We start from the raw sequence: 17647 nt of genomic DNA on the forward strand, positions 1-17647 counted from the left end.
TTGATTTAATATTCCCTATGCGCAGGTACAGTGCATGCGCCTGATTAAATATTCCCTGTGCACAGTTACGGTGCATGCCCCTAAGGTTGTACAACAACCACACTGTACAGCCCTTACACCTCGGATAAGACATGCAAGTACCCACCCCCCCCCCTTCCTCTTAACTCTCTCACATCACTTCCGCGCGTCTTCTTGCTCCAGTGGACACCTCCGTGCTCCCTCCTTAGCCGTTTCGTTACTCACGACACTCGCGCCCCGATCCTGTTGCCCGATCCTGTTGCCCGGGATTACAGTCCTGGACGCAATTGTACAACAGCTCAAATTTCCTCGTTCAACTGCCACTGCATATCTCAACCACATTCGTCTTCTTCCCCCCTCCTCAACACCCTTCATGTGATCTGTCCATCTTTAAACCAGCCACATGCAGTCTGCATTCGCTCTCCCCCCCCCCAGCATTTCGATGTTACGAAACCATCCCTCTAACTTTGTTACCTACGGCACCGTCAGTGTCCCGTGATGTCAATTTTTAAACCCATTTCAAACAATTGCTGCCTTCAGTCTTCTTTCTTTCAAGTACAGTACCAAGGGTACAGTGCAAGTCCAACCTAACCCGCGACCGTGTCTCCTCCTCGCTATGTCGAATGAAGGACACCGTTGCATTCATGTCGCTACGCCGACGGCTAATCCATGGCGAATTCTGGCAACACCACCACATGTCGTCCATCTCTCAACAGCATGGCACACTGTAACATAAATGTCTCTAATCGTTCCAATGATGACATCGAACAGACAAACTGCGCAATGTCATGTCTCTTATACTATCATTGCATTATTGATTGTGAACACGTAACATTACGCATGCAGATGTATCCGACCTCAAGTACCCTTCGAAGGGTAACGGCCTCTCAGAAAATGCAAACTGACAGACATGTAATAAAACAAAACGCGCCACCATGGGACATCCCGCGGGACCGAGCTCTTGCCTTTGCACCTGTACAGCGTTCAAGAAAGAGCAACATGCGGTCCTCGTCAACAAGGGCATGTGCCGAATTCGCACTGCGGCTAATCATAACACGTGTAATACAGACGCGTGCTACCATCAACGTCAACTGTAAAGGGGACGGTGGACAAGCATATGCGCTTTTCTACGCCATGTCGATTTGCCGTGGAAGCATGGCCGCCGCCAATCCTCGTCCGCCATCAGCTCAGTCGCTTTGGTCTCCAGCGATCCATATTTCACCAGAGTGCAACCCACTGCTGTCCAACCTTGCCTTCTTCTCTCCGCCAATCCTCTCTCGTCGCCCACTCGCTTCCGTTCCGAAATCCCTCCCAAATACACAACGCGTACTCCATCAGTTGCCAGGAATCCATGTCTCCAGACTCTGGAGACCAGAGTGGTCTCTCTTCGATGCCCTCTTACGCCGGCCTCTTCAAAAACTAACGCCTTCACCGCACTGCTTGCCACCGTTCCTACGTTCCTACACACGGTCTCCGTATTCTGCTAACTCGTGCTCTAAATTTTTCCCTCTCACTTCACCCGCAGCTACTGCAAAGCCAACAATAGCATAATCATTACACTAATGCCATTCGTCGTGATAGTTACTCTGCGCTACCAAGGACTGCACGGAGGGTATCGTGCACAAGTGCCAACAGAGCAATACGATACAGTACCAAGGGTACTGCACCAACCTCGCCACTATTACAGCACTCCACTTGCCTTCCGAGCCTCTAGAAACCTGCCTCACCAATAGCTTCCGCTCCGTGTTTCATGGGAGACACGTCGACCATTATGTCTCCAGCCAATTTAAATCAAAAAGGGAGCACAAATCATTGTATTTCTAGTCCCTCCTCTCATCATCTTCCGTTCCGAAATCCCTACCTCTATTCGTCATCATTTGTGTGACGTAGTATCAAGTGACGATAGCTTCCCATCTTCAATCATTCCCGGCTAACCGCCCGTCGTTTGTGGATGCTGCTTCTCGATCATCCCGCTTCTCTCCAAAACCATGACGTTCCCATAGCAGCAAAGCCATGTTGTCCAGAAAGTAATTGCTCCTCAACTGACATCGACAACGTCCCGCGCATGCAGGTCCAGACGCTCCGACGCATTTCAAATGATGGCATTACGGTACACGTCTTCGCTCTATTCAAACGGCCGACTCTACCATGGGTCGACGCACATCTTTCCAACATTAGCTAATCATAGGGCGTAGCAGTCGTCGCGTGGTGGTCGATTGATAAACCCTCCACAGCGCTCAGTCGCTTCACTATCCTTCAGTTTTGCTTCATGCCGCAAGTCATTTCAATATTCCATCTCAACCCTTTTCTCTTTTTCTCCGAAGTTGCAGCTCTTCCCGTTTCACGAAACGTGTCTTTGTAACAACCGCCGCAGAGGCTGCCAAGACTTTGTGCGTCTCTGTTTCGCTCATGCAAGCTTTATCATTTATTTCCTCAAATTTCCAGATACATCACAGTCTTGAAAGGGCGAAGCGAATTTCTTCGGACTGATGCAAATGTAGCTTTCGGAGATTGGCAGATGGCAATGAAGCCACAACTGCCTTGACTATTGCCTGTTGAAATGATAGTGGAAAAGGCCATATCGGAAAATATAAATGATGATGCGCAACTATCTGGAGTCCAATTGTCCTCTATATGGAAACTAAGTACTGCTATTTGGAAGATGAACAAATGAAACGCATTTGTCATCGAACCAGATGCATGCGTGCAAAATAAGAAGTCTTCTGGCGTCGTTTTACAAGCAAGTGCTCTAACACGACCAGGCTCGGCGGCATTCCAACTTAGCATTTTGTAAAAGACGTTTGCCTTGAGATGCGTGAGCGATCTGACGTGAACAGTTGTCTTAGCATGGGATTTGAAAGTCTTGTTGTTTTAGTGTAATCAAATTTTTGTAATCTATGGTCATATCGTAATCGCTATGGCGATTCCCATTTTGCTTTCTGGATTCTTATTACTCCCACGACAAAATAAAATCAGGTGAGCAACAACAAGATACACAAAGGCGTTGCCCAATTCGAAAATATTCGGATGCGTGGAATCGGCAGCTGACTGAAAATGCCGTCACACATGGTCAATAAATGCGTTTTGTGAACATGTCAACTTCTTGCGGATAATTTGCATTGAAGAGGCACATGTACGCTTATGCATTAACTAGTACTGTTGTTCTGTATGGGATGTGCGGCATATGCAAAACAGTCTCGCAGTTATCATGCGAAAAGGTCGGTCACTTTCTCGTTATGCACCCAGTTGCATGTGTGAACGAACTGTTGCGACCATGTATGCATTGTTGCCAGAAACAATGGACGGCACGTTGCCTGCATTGTGACAGCAAGGATTGAAGCCTCTAATCGTATCCAGAAATTGTGCGGCACTCCTTCATACCTGGTGCAGAGCTTCATGAGGCCCTCACAATATCCGTCTTGGGTTGTCGTACAGTAATGGCAATATCCCTGGCTTTGTCTCATTGACCTCATTCGTTGAACAAAGAGACACTAAGCCATGCTGCGTATCTCGTCTGATGCGTTTATACGTCCACTCATTCGCTAGTTGAAGATGACACTGTAACACTGTAGTACTGTACCGCAACACTGTAACTGTACCGCTAATAGGATGTGCATTCGGCGGCAGAGTCCTTTTTGAAAGCATTTGTTTTTGTGTGGACAAGAAAACTCCGAAGATATTAACTGCTTGGTACGGCAACATGGCTGCAACAGAAACCCTCCTTGAGATACTGTAGTGCATGCAAGTCTCATAATTTCCTTGTCTTTGGGTAACCGACGTGTTTTGTTCACTAAACCACAGATGGAAGTGGTTGTGTCCATAAAATGTGATCGTGAATTTGAGAATCAACAACGTCTAGTGTTCTTGGCGTCAGAAGAAGCATTCATGCATGCTGTACTGTACTATTGAGAGATTCCAAATAAAGAGCTACCCTTGAAGCATACACCACTATAAAGCCGGAAGTCCCCAGATTCAAGGCGTAGGCGGTCCTCTTCCAATAGGAAAGAGAAGAAGACTTCTACCATCCCTTTTACTGTCTTCTTCTTTCACAGAATGTCCCCTGAGGATGTTTCGATATCAGCCGAAAAACTTGTTTCTGATGCTGACATCAATCTACCGGGAAAATGGTACTTGGAAACCAGACGGCTCTGTGCAATCCTTTTGCTACCGTCATACGTATGTACTGTCTTCTGAGGGTGTGTCTTAACTTGCCCGGGTTTGCTTTGCTTGCCCGAGTTTGCCGGTCATTTATTAATTTATTAATGTAAGTACACGCCTTCCCCTTACGTTAGTAGTGGACAGGTGTCCCAGAGCGACGGTGCTGACTTACAGAGGCATACAGCGCCATAAATTGCCAGAACACAACGGGGAGGACACTGTGGGTTCTACAAATTCGCTCCGAGGACGCATCGACAGGGACGTGACATGCTGCAGCGTCAAACAACTTCGCCCGAGGGACGCGTCGACATGGACGCGAGACGCTGCAGCGTCGCTCGCTTCCGACCCAGAACGTGGCCATTGCGGGTGATCCCAGATCACCGGGATAAATAATTGATCTCACCCCCTACTTCTCTCCTTACTACTCCGCGGGATAGCGTATCTATCGCCGGCGCTGTTTGGTCAAAAAACGGATCTACAACCACTGCCCAGTATCGCCGTTCGCCTCCCCTCCTTTCTTCTCAATCTAATCACTCCTACGCAATGCACGGCAATAGAATCATCACTGCTACGACCGCACTAACCGCAACCGCAGCTCTATTCTCCCTCCTTTCATTTCACCAAGCTATTTCAAACTATCCTCGACCCCGAAAATTCACAAAGCCCTTAGATCTCCGACGGGGATGGACCTTTGTCAGAGCCAACAGAATTTTTAACGACAAAGAATTCAGTCGTACATACCGTATGGAGGGGGGATAATATTTGGTCAGAAACGCCCGCTGCAGACGAGGAAGCAAGAGTGAGAGACTTTGCGTTGGTGGCCCCCGTCTTCCGAATGGTGGGAGTCGGAGAGATGCGCCAGAGGCGCGGAGAACGGCGCACGTGGCATTGAGGTGTGGAAGCCATTTTCAGGAAAGTAGTAGGCAGAGAGGTGCTTCGTAGAGTTGGGTTGCCTTTGCGAGATGGCAGGTGCATAGATTTTTGCAAAGGGGGAGTTGAGGATGTTTTCGGCAAGGGGCAAGCACTGCGTCCACCGGAGCACAGCGTCCAAATTCGAAAGTTACAAACTTACAAAAGTAGCCAATATATGATTGACATTTGTCATTACACACTGACATAACTTGAGCTTGCAGTGTAGGGTCGTACTTAGTTTCAAATCATATATTAACGCCCAGTAGCCAATAGTAGTGCAAATCATGGCTCCGGGCAAGCAAACCCGGGCAAACTCGGGCAAGTTAAGACCCTCCCTGAGGACAGCGTTAGACATCGATGCACACAGGTGCAAGTTGCACCATATTGTAACGATATGCTGGTTGCACCGTGCAACCAGCATATCGTTACAGTATGATGCAAGCTGGAGACTCGGGTGACCTTGGAGATTTCCGTGGCACTGCACTCTCGAAGACTTGCACATCTCTCAAGAGTGTGTGGGGTACTGTGCATGACATGTACTGCGCTGTATTCCACTTGACCTCTTCGTGCTCCCAATTTAATGCTAGTGTTTGTGTCCTTTTTTTTTCTGAGTGCGCTTTCCCAGAGGACGCTGGCTAACAAACCTTCGCACTTTTTTTCAAATATATCCCTAGTTCACGTCGCTTCTCTTTGTTGTTGTTTCCGTTTCCTTTATCAAGTACTCTTCATCACTACCATAGCTTGAACAAAGACCATACAGTGGACAACTAACTCAAACGCCTTTTCAGGTTTAATTCAAGGAAGAGAAGCACGTTCCATCGAAATTCCACCGTCAGTAATTGTTTCCCTTTGAATGGTCAGCCTCCACTGATGAGTAGCAAGATGCAGCTTCCAAGGACAATATTGAATTTCAAATCGATGTGGGGAAAGCAAAACCTCTTCCTCTCCTAAATCCACCCTTTTCATAGACAAACGAAACCTCCTTCAATGCTACACGTGTAGGCTGCTTCAACCGCTTTCAACAAAGTGACCTGTCTCAGAATAGAGAAGGGGAAACTGGGACTCGGCCGGATATGAGATTCGAGATATCACCTATCGTTTTTTTTTTTTTTTTTTTGCTCTTTGCATGATAGGTTGCGAGTTTGGAGCATCTCGGACATTCGTCATAGATTTTTTTTCGTGGATACTTGTGCCACGTAATACTGTACCGTTCCTCAATTATGAGACCTTTCTTAGATATTTTTCCCCAACCCATGGTTGTATCTGTGTCCCTTCTGCTTCCGGAACGGTCCCAGATACTGGACGTTGTCCTGGACCATGTTGATGTACGCATGAGCACTAATACCGAATAAACTCAATAAGTTTAAGCGGAATTAGTAATTGTCTCTAGCAAAGAAAACAATGCTCTGGATCCCCTTTTACTTCATGAACTAGCTGACATGAAATTGCTCAGCCTGTCGGATGGCAAGGAGCTTTTCTTACCAATTTCACCATAAGAAATACAGCAGCTCTGTTCAGTTGGGACGGAGAAAACACAAAATTGTTTCGCGAGGTACTGCATGACTGCAATATGCTTTCTACAGCGGATGTCATTGCCCTCAAATTCATGAAGTCTGAAGACGACCCAAAAAAATGTTTACAGTGCTTTCATCTTGATGAAATAACCGGACATTCAGACTTATGATAATGTGGCAAACTGTTCTTTGTCCTATTGCTCCCCTGTCGGAATGTTCAGGGGCTTCAGGATGATCTATGAAATCCATGCGGTACACTTGAACCACTTTGGGCTCTTGAAAGAGAGTCTTCTATAAGTGTGAACACTTATGACGTGTGAGAGTCACTGCTTTTCAGGAGGGGGTGATGCTTTAGTGTGAGGTCTGCCAGTTTGTGCACGTTGTGAAAGACATCGACGACTGTAAACCAGTTTTTCTCAAGCAAGAGATCGGGCCAATACTTGCCCAAAGTGTATATCCGTGGAACGGATGCGTCATCGCCACATCAGATAACGGGCGGGTAAACATGACAGCCTCACACACGGAGACCGACTCCGCAGGTACAATACAGTACTGTACAAAAAGTTGATGGAGAATTTGTACAATGGAGTGATGAGAGCAAGAAGAATCAAAGGCATGTCAAGATGTGTTCTTCGTTCGAAAAGTCTTGAGAACGGGACTGCACATGTGGAGAGGAGGGGCGTCATTTATTTTGGACTTTCTACAGCACAAGTCCGGTTACAATTCATTTCCAACAAGACAAATTGTGCTCCATCGAAAGAAACATATTTTCTCGTTTCTTCATTCGGCGCAGGAACATGGGCGTCTATGTAGCGACGCGGCGACGAAGCGTGTTACAGATGCTTGACCATATTCACGACAAGGTGGCTGATGAGAGGCGATGCGCTCCGAGCGTTGGTGTTCTGCTTTGGTCTCGGTACTTGAAGAGGAACAGGGAGAAAGTTTACATTAAACAGTGAACAGGATCTGTGTTGCATGTGAGGAATGGCGAGGTCAGCCTCTCTCTTTCGCGATAATTTTTTTGAATTGTAGTTTCTCAAATTATGAGTCTCCGGTATGATCAACAAGCTGGTAAGGACAGTCATGCGATCATATTCTTTCTTCGGCAATCAAAAGATGGAAGTACCGTAACGGTAAGGTGTAGAATCTATTGGGCCCAAAATCAGGGTGAATATTACGAATGGGTGATGGGCAAGGCATCTGCAGTGCTTTAGTGCAGTTGTTCTTGAGATTTTTCGGAACTCACCAGCACTGGTCTCTTTTGCCCGATTTTTTTTTTCCCGGACATCAAATAATCTGCCACGCCTCTAAAATCTTCTTTTCTGTTTACCTTTTGTAATCGCAGGAGAGACACGTTTCTTTTGTGGCACATGCGAATGTCTAGTTTTGAAACGGAAATGCTCGTGATCATCTTTTTCAGAGCGCAGGGAGGAGGCAGTGGACGATAAAAGGCATGGAAGAGCTTGCAAGGTTTTCAATTAAACTGGAAAAAGGATTGGCTTTCCAGATGAACTCGTGGCCAGTGTCCTTCGAGATAAGCTTTGCGTGAACTCTAAAAAACTCTTGCGACTCAATCCCTTTTGGAAAGCAGGGGAAGGTTGCACCTTAAATTTCCAAGGCCTCCTCCGAATATCTGCTTTCGAGAGGTGCATCTGATCGGCAAGCGCAAACACAAAGATAGCTGCATTGAGGTTGTGTGTTTATTTTTTGGTGTGGAGGGAGGTACGCGACGCCCTTTTGCAGTAGGTGTCGTCCCTCAGGTGCCGATCTTTAGTGAGTCTCAGAATAAGCACAAAATTAGAATCTTGCAAGTTGGCCGACATTTTGCAGGCCGGCAGTGGCGGTACAGAGCATGCTGGAATTGGCATAATAATATTTGCCCCTCGGGGCAGGGAGCAATTTCGCCGTGCATATATTAGAGACATATACCCTGCCTCGCAGTTTCACTTGACCTGGCGCACGGCTTTGTCCCGTCACAGGCCCCCATACACAACCTCAATGCTTCTGTCCTTGGTGGCAATGGCCATTGGCTCTCACCAGTAATGTCATCAAGACGAATGCAAGCGCTCTGCATCTTGACCTTCAACTGCAAATCCTCCACCTCTCCGGAACGTCCCACAGCACGGCGTAGGCAATACACAGATGCTTTCTATGACAACAGCATTCTTCACCTCTACACATGTGCCCCAGATTTCAAGGAACCATTCCAGCGCCCTTACCAGCATCTTCGCGTTCCCGTGTGGCAACATCCGTCCTTACATACTTGCAACTCTGCATGCAACTATGCATCATTTCGGTTGTCTATTTTGTCTGTTCCGCCCTCCGCTTTTTCTGTGCATTGCCGGCCGTCTATCTCCAACAGTTTAAGATATGTCACATTTCTTATGACCTTCCAACGCAGCCTTCCCATCCCTTTTTTGGTGACATGCGTTGCCCCTCCTGCCTTTTTGTTTCTCACTCACTCCGCTATGTCGAGGTGGTATATCTTAGAGTTTCCAAACCCCGATGCCTTTCTTTTCATTTTCATATTGCGCATCGGTACAACGAGGCCTGATGTGCCTGCTTTTCTGTTTTGCCAAACTCTGCTCTACCAACACGCCAATTGTTGTGTGTATGTTATTGAGGACCTGGGTTCCAACACTTTAACGGGTTGCCGTGTGCGGCCTGGAGTGCTGGTCCTTTCATGTTCAGTGAACTACTGTCTTGATCCGATATAAAGGAAACCACTCTAACATTCTGCCCTACGAAAATCGGCAGCACGACCACCGCTTCAATCAAAACACCAAAGCAACTTCGCAATCGCCTTGAACCAAGTCACTAGCAGAATGTCGCAAGCAGGTGGGCAAAATCCTCCCCCGAACCCGGGCCCGTATCCTGCACGAAAGGTGAAACTGAAGAAGGGCGACACAAAAAAAGGGCCCACTCCAGCAGCAAACGTCGAAACTATGTGCCACCGTAGAGGAGTCCTGTTTGGATGTGAAGTTGCCTATTGCTTGTTTGAAAGACATTCGAGACAAGAGTCTCGTACGGAAAGTAGCAATGTGGGCAGGCTTGCTTCGAAAAGGTCAAGTGTTGCTCGAGTTGCCCGTTGTAATATTTTTGACATTGAAGGCAATGGTGCTCTCGACCAAGCTGCTGTTGGTAAGCGTTTAAGTGAGACAGTTTTGTCGCGGAAGGCTAGAAAGGGGAAAGGGGAAGGGAACATTCTGTTTCCTTTCTCTTACAGAACCGATACAGGGACTGGTGTTGAAGCTCGAAGGGTTCAAGTCGTGGGCGAAGAAGCTCGCAGCCACACAGTTTCCAATTCAAGTTCAGAAAGTCTTCCGCCCGTCTCCGTACTCTCGAATTTTGTAAGGGCTTGTCGAGGGGATGACTCAGGGCTTTTTGCGGTGTGATTTACCGTACCTCCCTGTGCACTAATTAACATTGACGTGATCAGGCTAACTCCTTCAATGTCCCGTTCCCAGCCTCTTTAAGGCGGAAAAAGTCCATGTAAGTGCTTGTCAACGATTGTTGAGTAAAATTGGGCGAAACTTTTGGGTGTGTTCATTTAGAAACTGCGACTGAGCTATATGTATGTCATGTTGCACTACGGGCGAAGAGACTCCCACACATTCGTCACGAAAAAGGGTGCAGCTAGCGATTTGTATTCACTACTCCTTTGTAGGCAGTGTTAGAGGTCTTGACTGTCGTTTGAGCACATAGACAAAGACGGTAGCAGCATTGATGAAGCAATTCTGCAATTAAAAACGAACTCAAGTCGACGGCAGCAACGGTTCAATATACAAGTCAAATATTAGCAAAAGATACAGATAGTCAGCAAGATGAAGCGTGTACGGTATGTCGTTGTGAGAGTCATGCTGATGTTTTACTTGTGTGGTGAAAGTGACGGCGGCAACAAAAGGGGTGATCGGTTGCTATAAGTTGCTAATGCCATGTCCAGCGCTGCGAAGTGACACAGGGACGTAGTTTGGATCACGTTTGCACTGTGTACTGTAGAATAATAAGTGCTAGTGGAAAGCAGCCAGCTCACGGCACTGCTCAAAACAGACTTTCTGTTTCACATGACTTCCATTCAATCGGAGTGGAAGCTATGTGAAAAAAAAAAAAAACCCCTCTACACGCTGGCGACCGTGCTCCATGGGAGGCATGGTTTTTGATTATGTCTCTTCCTCTTTCCTACTAGGAGGGGAAGCATGAGTGGTATGGTGGAATGTGCATGGTTGCAGTGATTGAGAATCAACAAGATGATGATGATGGTGGTGACGTGAAGGCGTGGCCAACGCCGGCTCTTCGGTTTAGATCCGCGTTTCTCCAGCTCTCGACACATACAGTATGTACTGTACGCTGCGCGGCAGGACCACAGCGCGATCGTGTCGCAGTAGCCGCACTGTAATCAGCTCTATCATTTACAGTAACCAAGAATAACAAGTTGAGCTTCTTCGCAATTTCTCTGTTCAGATTTACGGTAGATTGCAGGCAAGGTCAAAAAAAGTCCTGGGCCAAGCCCCCTATCGTCTCTTATTCAAGTCCCCCGCGTCTCTCAAAGCTTCGTAGTTTGAGATCCTCCCTCAGACTAATCTACTTCAGATCTTGCTCTGGGACCTTCGACACGCACTTGGATCAAACTAAGGAGTGCAGCAAGTCTGAAATACAGTTGCACAAAGCCTTGTCTTTACCCCGGTCTCAACACCTTCGGTCAAGGATATCAGCCATGCTTCGTCGGTTTGTCGCTTCAAAAGGTCCGGTTCGTATATGGCGAACGCTCTGTGAGTCGGCACCATCTGCAATTCCAGTATCATCACGTGAATTTGATCACATCCTTACATCTAGTGAGGACAAAGTCGGAGTCGTCGAGATCCATCGCCCCAAACATTTCAACCTGCTCAATCAAGGCGCCTGGTCTGAAATCACAGAGGCTGTTGAAGGATTTGACGAAGATTCTTCTGTAAAAGTGATCATCTTGACAGGAAGCAAGCGTGTGTTCTGCGCAGGAAACGATATTGAGGAGATGGCGTCAAGAAGTTACTATTCGTCGCGATATAAGTATGACGAGGGCCACTGCGTTGACAGAATCGCTGCGACAAAGAAACCTTTGATTGCAGCCGTTTCTGGTTTTGCTTTAGGTGGTGGGTGTGAGCTCGCTATGGCCGCGGATATCGTTATTGCTGCAGAAGACGCGACGTTTGGGCAACCAGAAGTACAGATTGGGACTATCCCGAGTTCTGGCGGGACGCAAAGGCTCGTACGAGCAGTGGGGAAAGCGAAAGCGATGGAGATGATCTTGACGGGTCGTCAAATGAGTGCGGAAGAAGCAGAGGGTTCAGGGTTAGTATCGCGAGTAGCCCGGAAAGGCGAAGCTTTGAAAGAGGCTAAAAGTGTGGCGGCTGTCATCGCTGGACATTCAAGACCTATTCTTCAAGCGGCGAAGGAGTGTGTGAATATCGCGTTTGACTCAACCCTCTCGCAGGGTTTGATTTTTGAGCGACGTGCATTTCAATCGACGTACGCTCTGGATGATCAAAAGGAAGGCATGAAGGCCTTCATTGATAAGCGTAAGCCGAGCTACAACAATAGATGATTGCAATCATTGGAATCGCCCGTTCCAGCGTGAAATTGTACCATAATGGCCGTTGTAAAGGAAACCAGCTCATCACTAGAAGGGCTGTGCGTCGCTTTTGTCTTGTAGCGGTGACAACTTTGTCGTGCACATGCAATATTGGTGTTCACTCATTTCTACCATTTGCTGTGTTGGGGAGGCATCGTTTTGATGACAGGCGGTCGGAATGCTGGAACACGTCGAGACCAGGTAATGAATAGATTGAAAGGTTGGAAAGAACCAGCGCGGCAGAAGTTCGGGACCGGAGACGTCATTTCATTCAAAGCAGTACCCAAGGGTATCAAAGAGAGTGCAAGAGAAACGAAGGGATATAAAGCGCTCCAAAAATTGAACATTTTAAATTTTTACTGAAAATTATCTGCACACACAATCCGCCACAACGTTCTCACTGCACGAAAATACAGACAGTAGCACATGTGGCACCTCCCGTTTCCCGCTCAAGTCCTCGCCAACCCCAGTTAGTCTCCTTGTCGTTCTCCTCGCTTTCCAACCGAGTGCTTGCGTCTAATTGCCATGGGAGGACCACCGGAGAAATATCCTCAGCCTGGAAAGCCTTACGGAGGGTTTAAGCCAGTGCCCCCCGCCGCCTGGCAATCCCGCGTCGGATACGTGATGGGAGTGTCAATGTGGCTTTGGATTTTCTACCGCGGGAAGAAGGATCTCCCCCACTTGCTGGTAAGTTGAGCCAGCGTCAAAGCAAAGTTTCTTGAAGCGATCATCACGTTTTGCATCAAGGAACGATCTGCGCGTGCGAGACCGTGTGGATTGGGTCCTCATTGAAGCGATGTATTGCCGTGTTGACCGTCATGACGAGCTCACCATTTGCGGAACACTTATGCGACGTGTGCGAACATAAAAGGGATGGAAACACCCGTGGGACCATCACGGAGGCCACGGCGGCGATGGTCACGAAGCAGCGGAGAAGCACTGATAGCCAAGAATGCATGGATCTTGCACAGTTGGAGCTTTTCTTGACTAGCAAGTTTGTTCAGGTCCTTGTTTTAAGATGAGGCAAAAGTGGCCCGGATGTCGTCAGTTGCGTCATTTAGGCATGCAGGTCAGGAAAAATTGCCTTTATTGAGAAGCGCTTCTAGCATTTGTAATTTTTGGTGCCACCTGGATGCAGTACGAGGCATAAGTATTGTAACTCGCATCTGACAAGGAAAGCGTCTGATGCGACGACAAGAGATGCCCACCTCTACAAAACGTAAACTGTACAATGGCGAGCAATCACCATAGCGGTCCAAACGCAGCGCGAAAAAACCCCCATACGATCGATATGAGGCGAAAGGGACGTTATGGCGGTGACGAAGCGACTGAAGCAGGCTCTTCTGGCACAAGGTAATCTAAGTTTGCGAGTGGCGAGAAGACAAACGGTCCGGCAGCAGTCCCCCACACTCTCTCGTCAGTCTCCGGATCGAGCCCTAGATCCCACGCGACGTACTGAGCCTCAGTGAGCATAATTTTGGAGTCTAAATAAGTTTCCTTCTCCTTGCCGCCACGACAAATCCTGCATCCCTTACCCGGCCTCGAATAGGCTGCATACGCGTTCTTCGCTGGGCTCCATTCGTAGACGGTATTACAAGCCTCCGGCATTTGCAGGAGTTGGTCCGCCGTAAGCGGCTCTAGCAGCTCTGGTTCGTGCGCGGCCATCCAGAACTCCTCCGGGTCCTTGAGCTTGTACGAGACGAGCTCAAGATGCCCCGCGCCGTTGTGCACCACCTGGACGACCGAGGACTTGTACGGGGCGCCAAGGTTGAAGTCGTAGGCAGACTCACAGTACAGAGTGTAGCTGTCGAGCAATGACCAGGGCAGCGGGCGGAAGCACACGCGGATGTGGGCCCAGAAGACAGGGTTCTCGTAGGACTGAGGCTTGTTGTCCCAATCGGCCGCCAGCCAGCGCGCCAGGCGGCGTGCGTTGGCTCCAGTGGCTATTGTGCCAGCCGCGGGTGAGGCGGTCGCGGTGCAGCGCCAACGCGTAGATGCTGGACGCGTGGGGGTTGGGAGGAGGACAGGGGCGGGTAGGAAGGCGCAAGTCCTCATTTGCGTTGGTTTACGTTGGAAAGGCGAACGTGGATGTTGGACGGGTTGTTGCGACTGCAAGGGTTGGCCGACGAGAAGATGCAGATCAAGTCAGGAAAGGCACGAGCAGAGGAACACGTCCCGTGCTCCTGGTCTGGCTATGATAGCGGAAGCTCAGGGTGTGTCTTAACAAGCGCGTGCTTGCCCGAAAAAAAACACTTGCTTTACTTTGATTGGTTCTGGTAGTTTCATATTTAATAAATTCGAAGAAGCTACCTCTTACTGATGACATTAGTGTAACTTACGCCTTTGGGACAGTTGTCGAGGTCATATTGGCTCGTTTGACTGACTGTACACTTACGAATTGGCGGACTATTTTGTTTACCCTCCAGATGTCCAAACTTTGGTCCTCCAAGCACGACGTGGGATCACAGGGAAGCACAACTGTTCCTATCGCCACAACATTTGCCATCCCGAAGTCCTTTTCCTGTGCAATCTGCTCCGAGCTCCTCCGTTTGCGCAGCCATGGTCGCTGCCGACCGATATTCTCCGCGCCGCTCCCCGCACATTGCAAGGATAACAACAGGGATATCCAAGAAGGCCCCCATGAATTCCTCACTAGCCCCAACCTCAAACCCGCGCATCTCCCAGTTACCGTGCTCCCCTCGAACTTGTGAGGGCGTATCGGAGGCCCGGCTTCTGCTGTCTTTTTCCGAGCCAGAGACTGATCCCTCGAATCTTTAGGGTGAAGGGACTCCACCATCGAACCCGAACTCGTCTGGACAAGATGGCACGACGGATAAATATGACGCAAACTATGCTTTGAAGGATCACAATGCAGATGTTTCAGAGATATCCAAAATCTATATATATCTCTGCCAAAGAAAGAAAGGGAAGTTGAGGGAGGTGTGCTCGTTTTGGAATTTAAAATTAGGAGGGAACAAGGCAGCGCTGATATTTCGTTGTTTATTGCTTTTGCAGTACCATGAAAAGAAAGGAACAAATTTAATGGCAAAGTTTGAGTCGAACCCAAAATGTGAAGATTGGAGGTCATTTTTTACACAGCTTTGCTGACGGTGGGAAGACTGGATAGAGGCACCAAGTTTTTCTTCCACAAAGGCGTATTTGCTCAAGATAGGGTACAAGTTCGACAAGAACGACAAGCCCATTAATAGTGCAAATAGAAGGGATTCAGTCGTATGTGTAGAAGACCTAGAAGGCTGTGAATCAGAGCGTCCTAGGCCCAATTTTTCACTTTCGGAATACGCTCGGTTGGCTGTTTTAATGCGGGATGACGAGGAGGCACGAAGTATGCTTTTTAGGTTAGGCCAAGAGTTGAGAAGGGCAGAATTGGACGGGGGTACGACGAGGGACAGCTTTTGGGGGAAGATTGAGGAACGGTTTAATGATGATTCGGTTTGTTTTCAATTTCTTCTACAGGACCACGTCGACGAATCTGACCCCTCTGCCTCTCCACTATGCTATAGATGCGCCGATGTGTTGAAAGAACACTTTCGAGACTCGAAAGCGCTTTTCACGACAGCCCTGAGCAAGTGGTCCCGTTCTGGTCAAAACGACACGCAGCGCTTCGTTAACTTTTTGCCACGTAATGGCGAAAATCTATATGCTGCCTCAAAACGTACTCTTATCTTGTTTGTCGTTGCGAGAAATGGGGACGGCGCATCAAGACACTTATTTCGTGGAGATGACGTCCAAAACAATATTGGACGGGGGTTTCGAATGCGGCGTGAGGGGCGCAGATATGCAAAACTTTGACAAGGGGGGAAGGGAGAGTGAGGGGCGGGAAGATAGCATTTGGGCTCTAGCAGATAGTAGGAAGAAGACGAGGAGCAGCGTTGATATGATGGACATTATGGAAAAGCACGTTGCGTCGATTGGAAAGTTGGTGTCTTCGCTGTCTGGCCCGACAACCAGTGCAGCCAATAACTCAACCCCAGTTAATGCAGCGTCCGCTCGTATTGACTCATGGGAGGAGAATAGCTCAGTGTTTGCTATTGTCGAAGCATCACTTATGGCGTTGGAAAGAGCCAAAAAGTTGGCTGTTGGTGATGAGTCGAAAACACCCTTTGTCGAAGTGGCGAAGGAGCGCTACGAGAAAGCTCTCGAATCATATCGCGAAATGAGCACCCAGATGTTCTCAAATTTGTAAGAGGAAGAGGATAGGACCTGCATGAATTGGAGCTACGAGCAAAAGTGTCACTCGCTGTGCCCGGGGTCTGGTCACTTGCACGGCATGGGCTTGCATATCCGGACCTCGCACATGCGGGAAGTTGCATATGCGGCAGTAGCCCTGCCACACGTCTTCTGCGTAAATCCAGTGAGCCGTCCTTGACAGGAGCGCACATTTGTGCTCCATTTTCATGGCAACCTAGTTCTGGTTGAATCTTAACATCACTGCCGTGAGAGGTGCCGGCTCAACCGATAAGAAACTAGTGTTCGACGTCGAATGTTTCCCAGGGCTGTGCATCAGCAAAACTGCCTTCATGACAACGCATGTGGCGGCAGGTGCAGGCGTCGGCAGGTGCGGGCGGGGGCAGGTGCGGACGGCGGCAGGTGCGGGCGGCGGTAGGTGCGGGCGTCGGCGACCTTGCCCGCAACAACCGAATGGGCAATACTGAAGACATCACGCGAAACAAACGGGTCCATTGCGACAATACTCGCGGCCTCCTCCGCCTCGCGGACAAGCTGGCGTCCGCCGGGCTGTGCGACGTCATCCCCTAGACCGTGGGCGTAAAACACGCGCTCGATAGTAGCAATGCGATCGCGACACTCGGCCGCTCGTTCATACTGCATAGCAAGGGACAAGGCGTTCATCTCCTCGCGCATCTCCTCGACAACTTCCTCGACCCTGCCCCGGAGCAACTTATCGACCTTGGCAATCGTCTTGCCGTAATTTTCGGGCGGGATGAGCTCCTGACATACGCCCGGGCACTTGCCGAGGTCGTAGTTGATGCACGGCCTGTTCGCAAACAATCTCCGCGGGCGCTGTCTGAGCGGAAACACCGAGTGAATACAGGCCAGGACCTGTCCCAACCTGTGCTCATTCGCAAACGGCCCGTACAGGGCGTCCTCCTCCCTCTTCTTCCTACGGGTCCTCGTGACGACGATCCTGGGGTAGGTGTCGGAAAACGTGATGAGGGCGTACGGATGGCGACGGTCGTCCTTGAGCAAGACGTTGTACTTTGGGCGATGCTCTGTGACGAGGGCGGCCTCGAGCGCGAGGGCGGCGGCCTCCGAGCCGGTGACAATGAAGTCGAGGGCGTCGGCGACCATGGCGGCGAGGCGCGGCGCGAGCGCGGCGGCCGGGCGGACGGCGGAGACGGCGGCCGGGTGGTGCGCGACGTACTGGCGCAGGCGCCCGCGCCCCCCGCGCGCCTCCCCC

General features: G+C 49.2%; 8 protein-coding genes; 5 read left to right on the top strand and 3 right to left on the bottom strand.

Moving 5' to 3' along the window:
* The window catches only part of CHC_T00001538001 (hypothetical protein), an 896-nt gene extending 820 nt beyond the window's left edge, over positions 1–76 (bottom strand). The window contains exon 1 of the mRNA XM_005712373.1: positions 1–76. This exon is cut by the window's left edge and continues 668 nt beyond it. Within this exon, the coding sequence (XP_005712430.1) occupies positions 1–76 (76 nt within the window).
* Positions 77–801: 725 nt separating this feature from the next.
* On the top strand, positions 802–1569 carry CHC_T00001539001 (hypothetical protein). The gene has a single exon (XM_005712374.1). The coding sequence runs from the start codon at positions 802–804 to the stop codon at positions 1567–1569; it is 768 nt and encodes a 255-aa protein (XP_005712431.1).
* A 2573-nt stretch (positions 1570–4142) lies between these two features.
* On the top strand, positions 4143–4410 carry CHC_T00001540001 (hypothetical protein). XM_005712375.1 is given in 2 exon segments: positions 4143–4286; positions 4287–4410. The coding sequence occupies 1 exon segment, from the start codon at positions 4143–4145 to the stop codon at positions 4284–4286; it is 144 nt and encodes a 47-aa protein (XP_005712432.1). The 3' UTR covers positions 4287–4410.
* A 253-nt stretch (positions 4411–4663) lies between these two features.
* On the bottom strand, positions 4664–5082 carry CHC_T00001541001 (hypothetical protein). XM_005712376.1 is given in 2 exon segments: positions 4664–4842; positions 4843–5082. The coding sequence occupies 1 exon segment, from the start codon at positions 5080–5082 to the stop codon at positions 4843–4845; it is 240 nt and encodes a 79-aa protein (XP_005712433.1). The 3' UTR covers positions 4664–4842.
* Positions 5083–9427: 4345 nt separating this feature from the next.
* On the top strand, positions 9428–10148 carry CHC_T00001542001 (hypothetical protein). XM_005712377.1 is given in 2 exon segments: positions 9428–9997; positions 9998–10148. The coding sequence occupies 1 exon segment, from the start codon at positions 9428–9430 to the stop codon at positions 9995–9997; it is 570 nt and encodes a 189-aa protein (XP_005712434.1). The 3' UTR covers positions 9998–10148.
* Positions 10149–11316: 1168 nt separating this feature from the next.
* CHC_T00009110001 (enoyl-CoA hydratase, mitochondrial precursor) lies at positions 11317–12183 on the top strand. Its single transcript, XM_005712378.1, has one exon. The coding sequence runs from the start codon at positions 11317–11319 to the stop codon at positions 12181–12183; it is 867 nt and encodes a 288-aa protein (XP_005712435.1).
* Positions 12184–12683: 500 nt separating this feature from the next.
* CHC_T00001543001 (hypothetical protein) lies at positions 12684–13463 on the top strand. XM_005712379.1 is given in 4 exon segments: positions 12684–12735; positions 12736–12897; positions 13082–13153; positions 13154–13463. 2 exon segments carry the CDS (start codon positions 12736–12738, stop codon positions 13151–13153), a joined length of 234 nt encoding a protein of 77 aa, XP_005712436.1. The 5' UTR covers positions 12684–12735; the 3' UTR covers positions 13154–13463.
* A 55-nt stretch (positions 13464–13518) lies between these two features.
* Positions 13519–14265, bottom strand: CHC_T00009330001 (Phycocyanobilin:Cys-153 beta-phycocyanin lyase, CpcT). Its single transcript, XM_005712380.1, has one exon. The coding sequence runs from the start codon at positions 14263–14265 to the stop codon at positions 13519–13521; it is 747 nt and encodes a 248-aa protein (XP_005712437.1).
* Positions 14266–17647: the final 3382 nt, after the last annotated feature.

Source organism: Chondrus crispus, genomic scaffold (assembly GCF_000350225.1).
Source record: "Chondrus crispus Stackhouse genomic scaffold, scaffold_101, whole genome shotgun sequence".
Taxonomy (NCBI): domain Eukaryota; phylum Rhodophyta; class Florideophyceae; order Gigartinales; family Gigartinaceae; genus Chondrus; species Chondrus crispus.